Genomic DNA, 11781 nt, shown 5'->3' on the forward strand with positions numbered 1-11781 from the left:
AACAATGATCACTAGTCCGAGGCAAAGCATTGCATCTTACAATAAGATAAAACAAAAACCAAATAGCAACAACAAAACGAAGAGAAAAACCGACATCGAATCCGTGGCCCACTTCGAGACATCCGACATATCTCGCGGCGCTGCAAATCCGCATTCAACGGAAAGTCACCAGTCAAAGCGCCGAAAGCGCCGTTATGATCCGCACCACTTCTAATTCAGGAATATCCTTCAAAATTCCATATGGTTTGAGCTCTTTTTTATTTGACCAATATTGTATATCGGTGAATAATGATGTGTACAAAGTTATGTTTTATATGTTTTTTTTAATTAACAATATGATATAACAAGACTGCACATACCTTTACAATGTAGGTCCAAATTGCTTTAAAAAGAAAAGACAGAAAGTCGTACAGTACAAAACAAAACTTGATGATGTGGCTAATTTTTAATCTAAAACAAACAAGCATATTATAAAATATCTTGCACGCAGAACAAATAAAGTCGACATGCAGTTACGTTTCTGTGTGTAAGGTTCGTAAAGTTAATATGGTTAAAAACTAACTATGATATGATATTCACGCGCAAACAGGTGATTAAAACCAATATCATCTGAATATAATGGACTTTGCTCTGTATCTAGATTATCGGTATCAGTTAATTATATTAACTGAGAAGACTTCGAAGACTTCGTCATCCAAATCATTTCACAAACAAATATGAAAATTCTAATTTTAAGTTTAAATTTTCAATATGATAAAAGGTACTTGAGTCGTCTAGAGGGCTATCAAGGTGCTCGTTTAACGGTCACTACATGCCCCCCCCCCCCCTTCGGTAAAGATGGAAAATAAGAAGAATGGGCTTATGACCTTGATTTGTTCTTGCTTGTCTTAGGGCGCGTTCATGCTTGATTTTGAAGGCAGAATGAGCGATTTGTAACGCTCATCGTAAACGCTCATCGTAATCGCAGTTCCACGGTGCACTGTTCATGCTCACTTCTCCAGGCAATTCTCCTTGGGTGGCCTTCAGCTTGGATTCGCAAACCTGTGTGCGCATGCTACGTAGACCCACTAGAGGTCAGTGCGTTGACCCCATTTAAACGCGTTTACAAATTGTAAACGCATCTTTTTGTGAGTTTACGATCGGCGATCGTGATCGCCGTTTTTCGGTGATTCTACAAAAGTGAGCATGAACGCAATCGTGTTTTAAACTAAACGCGTAACAGATGCCTGATTCTGGCCGTCAAAATCAAGAATGAACGCGCCCATAGTATTTAGTACCCAAAACAAAACACCAAACACTTGGTGACTACTGTCTTGTGCCACCCGCCCCCTGAAATTGTTATATAGTCTCTTAAACTCTACAAATCATTTTGGTGGATATATACACAATCATGAAAACACACATTAGTTATACGTACTTTTAAAATGCTTGTGAGATTTGTAAATAGTGCAAAATAAAACACGTTTATTTATTCGATATAATTTTCCCGTCGTAGTAGCATTACACAAATTATTTACCGCCTATAAACATAATTAACTTTATTATTGTTACTATGGAGCTATCGTAAGGTAAAAACATGTAATTCAAAGCTGCACAAACAATACGATATATCCCCCGCAATAATTAGGCCCCCCCCCCTCCTCTCCCGAAAAATATTTATAGGTGCTATAATAAATTCCTAGCTACTGCATTGTAATACCTTTTGGCGGGGGAGGTGACCTAATTTGATATTGGGATGCCAAAATTGCCAGCGTGATAGGTTTTAGTAAAATAAACGTCGTTTATTTCCTGAGAACACAAACGGATACATGTTGATTACCCAATCGACAATGATCAATAAAGGGTAAAATCAATAGTCAACATTTGTCTTTAGAAAAAGGCTAAATCCGTATCGCGATGTTTTTTTTTCGTAATATACAGTGCGTCCCAGAAAAAACGAAACCGAGATCTATCGATGTTTTATCATAACTTAATCACAATTATAATTAATAAATGACACATATTTGGAAAGCTTAGATCCTCTTCTTTCATTTGATGCAACTCATTTGATGCATATCTCACGCATGAGTGATTAAAAGCAATTTGAAGAGAGGAAACCAAAAAGTCATTGGGCGGGCGGTATCTGAATTTCAAGGAGTAAATCACATTTCTAGAAAGTTAAATTTCTGCCCTTTCACATGAGACCTTAATCAGGAAAAATGGGCCAGGAATAACAAGGTTATGTTTGTTTAAATTAATGCTCACATTTCCATAATTTGACCAAACGGGTTCGTTTTTACTGGCTGCCTGCCGTTGCAACGAACAGAGTTGACAAAAGACTTAACTCCGTTTCGTTGACGATCAGCCATGCACAAAGAAGACGAAGGCTTCGTTTTTTCTGGGACGCATTGGATATTGTGTATAATCATAAATCAATACAACTGTGAGGGCAAGAGTCATTAAAGATTGGACGCCAAAAAGAGGACTGATAAACAATGATAAAATACAATAAAAAGTAATGGGTTGTCTTAGTTATAAAGGGCCCGCTTGCCCATTTTCAATGGTACTTCCATTGGGATACCATTCAACTTTTTTTTTGTGAGGGTATGCTGACCGTTTATTCGGGTGTGGGGTAAATCCGGTTAAAATAGGGTATTTTCCGCCGAGGATTATAACCTTTCAATTTTGCTGACATTTCTCCACCCTCTCAAGAACACCATGGCCCCTCTTGTCGTACTCATCTCCGGCTGTTCGACCGGTATCGGTCTGGCCCTAGCCGCAAGGCTGGGTCAGGACCCAGACAAGAAGTACCTGGTCTATGCCACCATGAGGAATCTGGCTAAGAAGGAAGGCCTCGAGAAGGCGGCGGGCGATGCCCTCGACAAGACGCTCTTCGTTCGCCAGCTCGACGTCACCGTCGACGATCAGGACAAGAGCATCTTCGAGTTCATTATGGGGAAACACGGGCGTGTCGACGTCCTGGGTGAGTGTAGCCTAGTCTGAAGGCACCGACTCTAATTTGAATGTTACCACAGTTCATAAAGCCTTGAGTAGAGCCTAGGTCTGTGAGGCTCTGCTGTGTCTGAAGCTGCTGAAGTATATAGCCCATGTAGTATGCTGTCTCATAGGCTCACATTGCAGACACAGTTACATAAAGTGACTGACAAGGGTTTGTGCATGTAATTCAACTAAGTGTAGACAAATATATTGCATTTTCAGTGTCAGCACCTCAACAAACTTGAATGCATCGAGTAACTTCGGCTTACTTTCTCTTCAGGCTCTGGATATGGCGGGAAAACCGTTTAACAAATCCAGATTATTATTTTACTGGTATTATGACCATATTGGATCTTTTGCATTTACGTTGGCTTACAACGCATTGAAACGAAACATTTGAAAACCGTTCGAAAACTATTTCTTTCTTTCCTTCTTCCTTCCTTTCTTTCATTCATTATTTCTCTTTTTCTTCCATTCTGTCTTTTTTCTTTCTTTATTTTCATCAATTTTCTTTCGTTCTTTCTTATTTCTTTCTTTATTTCTCCCCTTTTCCTCCTTTCATATTTCTTTTGACAGTAAATAACGCTGGTTTTGGTTTCTTCGGGCCGCTGGAGGCGATGAGTATGGAGAAAGCTAAGAGTATGTTTGACACCAACTATTTCGGCACGGTGCGGTTGATACGAGCAGCGCTGCCCATCATGAAGAAACAGAAATCTGGTCGCATCGTGAATATCAGTAGTATTCTCGGACATCTTGGTGAGTGCGAGTAGTTAATAATGTTAGCTTCATCCCGTCCTCATTAGATTAAGACTACTGCTAACCCATAAGAACGACAGTCCAGAAGACTGATAATGTCGTTCGCGTGGGATTTATAGGGGTGTTTCATCAACTAAAATCTATTTCGATTTCTCATAAGTATTTATACCATGGAATAATCATATTTATATTATATCATATTTTGTGTTAAATTAAATAACTGTTTGTTTACTTTTTTATTTTTGTCCTTCTCTCTTTCTGTACCTCTAGAAAAAAGCAAACCCATTATGTTAAAATGTTCTGATTGGAGCTATCCAGTCGTATTAATTTTAAAAACTTATGATCAATTTTAGAATTTGATGAAACACCTCCGATCCCTTTTTTAGAGGGCTTTACTATATAGACACTCGTAGCTATGCCACACGGTGTATTGGTTTTGTGATCGCATAACTCGTACAATCAACAAAGGGTTCGAGTTGGGTTTAATGGGTGTCGAATGTCAAAGGTCGATTTGGTGCTCAAGAGAGGGCCCTGTTTCATAAAACTTGATATCAATAACAAGTTACAAGCTACTGTTATAAGCTACTGAAATCAAGGCATCTGATTGGCTGAGAGCAAATTTATCATAGAAATTAAGCATTTGAAAGATATGTAAAAGGTGGTGTGTCCCTTCTGCAGGCTAAATATATAAACAAGAGATAACACCAACTAAAAACTTCCCTGATTAAAATAGAACTGGTAATTGCTTTTATGTGGAATTATATCGACCTTTAACAATTTTCGCAACACGTTTCGAAAATTATGCGTAGAAATATTTTCAGACCCTTGCACCGTACGTGTGGCCGTACGTTCTGTGCTGCGCAAAGATTCAGTCAGCTTTATTTTGGCCGTTACAAGAAGTGGGTTATTGATGTGTACAAACGCCCATGTACACTAGTACTCTGAAAACTGAAATGTTAAGTCACCATTTAAAAGGGCCGAGGAGTGACCACTCTTTCAAAATGGTAGATTAGCACTTTGAACATGCTGGATCCAACACTATAAAGGTTGAATCTAGCAGGTTAAAAGAAACAATCTGACATTTTGAAAGAGTGGTCACTCCTCGGCCCTTTTAAAGGGTGATTTAACATTTCAGTTTTTAGACTGTACCCTTACAGCTCATTTCATGTATGATATTACCAAAGAAGAAAAAAAGTCAGCCAGTCACTCAATAGTGTTTGACAGTGAATTCTAGAAAGTAAACAGATTTCCTTGCATAATTTGAATACTAGGACATTGCTATAAACAACGTTTAGATTTCACAGATAGGACAAACGTGATATATTCATGATTCCTGCAAAGTTCTACAGAATTTGATGTCGGCTGCAAAAGGGATACACTACCTATAACGCATATCTTACTCTTCATACACCTGAATTACAATTGATATATTCATTCATTTATTTAGTAAGTTATTTACTTATTCGTACATTTGTTTATTTATTCATTCATTCATTCATTATGTAAGAGTTATTAGTCTGTAATGTTATCATCCTTACCAGTATTCTTAAAACACAATTGCAGACTCTATCAATTATCAACATTTTCATATTTCAAGAGCCTTATGCGTCAGCCATTAAAGATGGGGTATTTGACAGTCATCGCTACCACTCTGTACAGTATTTTCAACTGCGCCATCTCTCTGCGCACATAGAGCGATTTCCTGTACCCATGCACGCATGCGCGCTAATCAGTTGATGGTGCATTGTGGGACGTGGCGGTCGACACGTCGGGACGATAGGGACTTTTAGATTTGCACAACGGAGAACGTGGACTGCCCTTTTAAGGCAATGTGACGTCCATTTAAGGCACTGGCAGTGACGTCACACGTTCACCGTCGTGCAAATCTAAAAGTCCCTATTGTGAGCATCAGATGGCAGTATGCCTATACGTAATTCTGGAGTATTGTCAGTAAATTACCTTCCCTTCAATGTGTGGGAACATTCATCTATCTATCTATCTATCTATCGTTCATCCAGACGTTGGACAAAGCCCTCCTCATAACATTTCCAGTCTCTTCTGTCTCTAGCTATCCTAGTCCAAGCGACCGTTCCCATGTATGATGTTAGGTCATCTCTCCATTTTCTCTTCTGCCTTCCTCTTCTTCTCTTTCCCATCCTTGGTTGCCATTCTGCTAAACGATTTGTCCATATTCTGATCCATATGTCATAGTTCTTAGAATGCATTGGTTAAACATTCTTCTTCTTAGTGACATGGGTATGTTTTTATCGGTCAACATGTCTTTGTATCTTCCAAAGTTCATCCATCCTGTAAAGGTGTGGGAACATGAGAAGGGGCTATTACGTAATCCGAACTAGACTTTTAAAAAGGCGATAAAAAATGGTATTGGAATCTCTCTTGAGTTGATTTCTCGAAATTCTTTGCGATCGTGCTCCAAAATAATTTCTTTCTTTCTCTCTCTCTCTCTCTCTCTCTCTCTTTCTGAAGCTATGCCTTACATGGATGTGTACAATGCAACGAAGTTTGCGATGGAGGGTCTTACTGAGTCGTTACTGCCACAGCTTAAACACTTTGGAATAAGGTACGTGATACCCCATCGAACTTATTAACCCGTTGGCTACTGAATTGTCTAGGTCCCATAGGCTTAACACAGGGACCACTAGGTTCCGGTAAGCAAAGGGTTAAAGATAAAACCTAGTTCAGAGGAGACGAGGTAACCCGTATTTGTTTTATTTGTTATGATGACTTGAGTGTAAATGTTTGTTCGACCTGGGCCCCGTTGATATCAATCGTAACTATGTACATAAAAGATAGGAGAGTGCAAACTTGCGATTGATTGGAGGACTTACGATTGATATGGATCAATCGTAACTCGTAATACCTGGTCACGTGTACGCTCTCAACCAATCATATGATTAGGATCCACGTCATCATCTTATAATACGTGGTAATGATAGGGTAATGAGAAAGAGCAGTCATTATACTGATGTGGGTACCTTGGGTAAAAGCGACACGATTATATTCAATCATTATAAGATTTGACCATAGTGTATGCCTAACCGTGCTAAAAAACAAACTTTAGAAGGAGCGCAGATCGGGGCTCCGGATCCGGGACATAACGGTTTTTCATATTCCTACTCTATCTTCTGATCGAGACAACCTACAGACAACCTACAATTCTAGACCAGAGTTTTCAGACAATTTTTTGTTTGTTTTGAAAGCTCTCCAGTTTTCCAAAAGTTCCTCCCCCTCCTCCCCCAAACACTTTTGTGTTTTTTTTTGCCTAGAAGCTTTGAAGAAAGGAGCAAATTGTGATGATGATTATTGTCTTAGTTCCACAAGGAAGTTTCCTCACAATTAAAACTGCTCTTATCAAGAAAACTCCCGTTACCTTTACTTTCCAACTAACCATTTAATGCACCTGGATCGAGAGAGGCAAAAACACATTTGCGAGGATACAATACAGATTCAAGCGCCAAGACGGAAACCGGGGCCTCTAGAACATGTATACTGAAAGTCAAGAGTCTTCACTAATAATTATATCACAGTTCATCCTGGAGAAGGGGGGGGGGGTGTTACTTCACCCCGCAACCCTTCGATCGACGCCCTTTGCTGCCCTTTTCTTAATGTCATTGCATTATATCATTTTTTTTCCTTCATTTAAATACTTCTGATTTTATAGCATCAGTACAGTCCAGCCAGGACCAGTGGCGACCAAATTTGCTGAAACTATGTCCACAAACTCCAAGGCAGAAGATGACAACATAATCGTTTCTGAAGACACAGTGAAGGTGAGAAATCGTTTCCGTCATATCCATAATAATCATATTTCATTTCTTTATAACAAGTAGTGGAACACATGGTTTGCCGTTCGGGTCCCGCCGCGGAACCAATGCCCTTTGACAATATATATATTAATCTATATTTGCCGCACTTGAAAAGGGTGTAGTTTATAGTGGATTGGTACCATGGACTCTTGGAGGAATTTATTCCTTGAATGCCTTAGAGCAGCTGTACTATGCCTATGGTAATAAAAGGCGCCTTAAGCATCTTGAATGGGTGTACCTGTACGCAATAAATGTAGTAGTTATTCTTCTTCTTCTTCTTCTTCTTCTTCTTCTTCTTCTTCTTCTTCTTCTTCTTCTTCTTTTCTTCTTCTTCTACTTCTTCTTCTTCTTCTTCTTTTCTTCTTCTTCCTCCTTTGTTCTTCTTTTTTTCTTTTACTTCTTATCTTCATTATTAAAGTTAATATAACTATTGTTATTACTATTATTATTATTATATTATCATTATTGTTATTATTAATATCATTATCATTATTATTATTATCATTATTATTACTATTACTTGTCATATTACTACTACTACTACTACTACTACTACTACTACTATGCTTCTACTACTACTACTACTAGTAGTAGTACTACTACTAAAATACTACTACTACTACTATACTTCTACTACTACTAGTACTAGTATACTTCTACTAATATGAAGACTACTACTAGTACTACTACTACTTCTATACTACTACTACTACTACTAAAATACTACTACTACTACTACTATACTTCTACTACTACTACTACTACTATTACTTCTATTACTGCTACTACTACTACTATACTACGACAACTACTGCTACTACTACTACTACTACTACTACTACTCCTATACTATACTACAACTACTATACTACTACTACTACTACTACTACTACTACTACTATTGCTATACTACTACATGTTCAACAACTACTACTATACTACTACTATTACTACTATAATACTACTACTTCTACTATACTACTACTATACTCCTACTACTACTACTACTATACTACTACTACTATACTATACTACTACTATACTCCTACTACTACTACTACTATACTACTACATGTACAACAACTACTGCTAATACTACTACTTCTACTACTATAGTATTACCATTGTCCCACGCAGGAAATGACGGCGTTCCAAGCCCTACTCAGCAAGCCTGACCTGTTCACCGCCCAGGAGACTGGACCGGTCATCGACGTCATCGTGGAGTGCGTACAAGCGGAGAAACCGAAACTGCGGTACCCGACGAGCGAAAATGTGCGGAGCTGGGTCGCCAAGAGATACCGCGAAGAAGGTGTGACTGGCTTAGAAAGTTTGTTTGAATGAATAAGCGTAAAATGATGATAGTGAATGTGAGAGACATTGTGGCAGCTCTAGGAACGAGGGGCTGGGTGGAAGGGAGGGGGGGGGGGTAAAACTCGATAAACTCGGTAAAACCCGATGATCAGCTCCGAGATGATGATAGTTAATGTTCAAGATTTATAAAGTTGCAGATAGAGGGACGAGGTATCTCCAAAAAAAACAAAAAAAAGCTGATATACCTTATACCAAGAAGTTGCTGGTAACTTCTTGCTTATACCACACAATACGCACAAATAGAAAATGACATGCAATTGCCTAAAAACGCCTAGATTAAGGTCGGAAGAAAGGTCAAAAGGGGGTTGAAATAAAAACTTTGACATCTAGTGCAGGTCGAGTCGGGTTATCATGTTTATTTGTTTTATGTGAAAACAAAATTGAAACACGTCTATCAAAATTGATGACGTATAATTGTCCCTTATATCACCTTTTCTACCTCTGACATTTTTATACCTAACCTAAGACTCAAGTTGGAGTTTAATTTGAGAATTTTTGAAGCTTCTTGAGGGTGTTTTATTATTTAATGTCGAATTTAGATCATCTGATGATAATATGATCGGCTTTATTTTAAGATCGACTTAAAGGCTTGTTGAAACATTTCCATACCCCGCCTAGCTGAAGTATGAATTTGGCGTTACAAATGTAATTATCTAATTATATTGATGATTATAAAAAATTATGTTGTTAAAGTATGAATAAAATATTCCTGTAGTATTTGATGTGATTTTTTGTGTTTGTTTGTCGTTTTCTATAATACTTCATTATTTGACATCAGAAATTGATATGAAAATGTTGATATTGCTATTACTATCATTGTTATTTTATTGCAATACTTCCCTGATGGGGCAAATAATATTGAAAAGTTGAAAGGAACAGTGTCAAAATAGTTCAGAGCCTGACAATTTTGTGTGTGTGTTTTTATTGAAAGAAATAAACTGTTAATCTGAATTGCGAAATTAACTCAATTTGAAATTTGATGAAGGTCGCCCCCCCCCCCCCGCTCCCTTCTGGTCGATGGTATTGTGGTTTGAAATTAAGTCATTGTCTTCAAGGTAAATAGGCCTAAGTATTCAACTATTCATCTGCTTCCTCATCACACGGCTTCTTCTACTTCTTCTCCTTCTTCTTCTCCTTTTTCTTCTTCTTCTTCTCCTCCTATTTCTTCTTATTCTACTTCTTCTTCTTCTCTTCCTCCTCCTTCTTCTCTTTCTTCTTGTTCTTGTTCTTCTAGTCTTCTTGTGTTTCTTCCTTTGTGTCTCGTCTAATAAACAGTTGTTTTTAGTCGCAAATTATTTGGCATTGATATCAATCGCAAGTGTGTAAATAAGAGATAAAGGACTGCAAACTTGCGATTGATTAGAGGACTTGCGATTGATTCAGATCAATCGCAACTCTTTATAAGAGGGAGCCCAGTTGTCAGTAGTATTACCACGAAAAGTAGAAGTCTTGTATGTCGTTGTAAAGAGAAAGAACTGGACCCTGTTTCATAGAACGTTATATCAATAACAAGTTACAAGCTACTCTGTTAAAAGCTACTGAAATCAAGGCATCTGATTGGCTGAGAGCAAATTTATCATAGAAATTAAGCATTTCTTATAAATAAAACAAATTTATGAAACGAGCCCCCGATCTTACATCAAGCAGAGTACAGCGGGGCACGAGTAATGTGAAGATTGTCTGCTTATATACACCGTTGGTCATAATGGCGGAATAATTATTTTTACCCCAATTAATTGAATGATTTTGACAATGATTTATTCCTAATAGATCGAGATAATAGTATACATTCTCAGATTTTATTGAATGACAATTGGGGAGTGTTTGTGTTGCGTGACTGCTAAAGCAGGTGTGTGCTACAATGCTAATCAACTATGGGACCTACGTCCTTAAGTCATAACTGAAAGTAAAAAAAAAAAAAAAGCAATACATTTTCAATAATTCATTGCATTTTGCCCCGACCCCCAACATTAACAATATCTTCTGTGTGGGCATGCCTTGAACCATAATGCATGGCCCTACAGAGGATATTTTCCTGTCGGGGACTGGAGGGAAATGCAATGAATTATTAAAAATGTATTGCATTTTCTTTGTTTTGGTTTTTTTGTGGGGGCGTCGACGTACCCTAGCGCCCGCTGCGTACAGTCATGATTCATTGGCTAAGCAATGGCCTCGTTACCATGACCCCCCAGGATCAAAACCGTGTCGCTGTGCGATATTAGTGCCCTTTTGTGGGGCATTAATCCCTATTAATGTCAGTTATGACTTGTTTGCTATCGTTTAATAAAGGAACCCTGTGGATGGGGGGGGGGGGGGGAACAAGTGCTTGTCACAAAAGTTGCCATGGAGGATCAAAATTTGATCCTATGATCCAGGCTATACTTCATGAAACATATAGGCCCGAATTCACAAAGGAGGTTTGACGACAAACCTTAGTTTTCATATGACGCGTTTTACGCGTTTTTTACAAACCTGGTTTGAAAGAACAAAAGGAGGTTTGGCGAAACAAAAGGAGGTTTGAGCTCAAACCTTGCTTTGTGAATTCGGGCCATAGGGTGAGGGTTGCACTTCATTGTGAGTTTAGGTCATAATGTTTAGGGTTATGGTTAGGTACACGTAATATGATATATTAAATGTGTATAAAAACGTTCCCACGACGCCATTAATATCACCATTTAGATGCAGTTAGAGTGGCAGAAACGTGACCATATATTGACCACATTGTTGTCGTAATCAAGCATGTCATAGGGGCTTCTTTATATGTTTTTACATTAGCAAGCTAACGTAACCGACAGTTAAAGACAACTTACTTCCCGACCAGCTTTCGATTCCGAGTCGGGATCTAAAGGAA

The 11781-nt window shown here is 38.2% G+C and overlaps 1 protein-coding gene across 1 annotated transcript; it reads left to right on the forward strand.

Annotated features, from left to right (window-relative positions):
• Positions 1 to 2597: 2597 nt before the first annotated feature.
• LOC577528 (retinol dehydrogenase 8) lies at positions 2598 to 8955 on the forward strand. The gene is made up of 5 exons (XM_030988616.1): positions 2598 to 2962; positions 3553 to 3732; positions 6220 to 6313; positions 7415 to 7523; positions 8697 to 8955. Exons 1-5 carry the CDS (start codon positions 2698 to 2700, stop codon positions 8898 to 8900), a joined length of 852 nt encoding a protein of 283 aa, XP_030844476.1. The 5' UTR covers positions 2598 to 2697; the 3' UTR covers positions 8901 to 8955.
• The last annotated feature ends 2826 nt before the right edge of the window (positions 8956 to 11781 follow it).

Source organism: Strongylocentrotus purpuratus, unplaced genomic scaffold, assembly GCF_000002235.5.
Source record: "Strongylocentrotus purpuratus isolate Spur 01 unplaced genomic scaffold, Spur_5.0 spur5_scaffold_17, whole genome shotgun sequence".
In the NCBI taxonomy this organism is placed as follows: domain Eukaryota; kingdom Metazoa; phylum Echinodermata; class Echinoidea; order Camarodonta; family Strongylocentrotidae; genus Strongylocentrotus; species Strongylocentrotus purpuratus.

What these genes read in the sequence shown, in the direction of transcription:
- LOC577528 (XM_030988616.1), top strand. Translation starts at nt 2,698, where the DNA reads ATGGCCCCTCTTGTCGTACTCATCTCCGGCTGTTCGACCGGTATCGGT. An exon ending in CTTAAACACTTTGGAATAAG is followed by an intron (nt 6,314 to 7,414) that starts GTACGTGATACC and finishes CTGATTTTATAG; the next exon opens with CATCAGTACAGTCCAGCCAG. An exon ending in TTTCTGAAGACACAGTGAAG is followed by an intron (nt 7,524 to 8,696) that starts GTGAGAAATCGT and finishes TGTCCCACGCAG; the next exon opens with GAAATGACGGCGTTCCAAGC.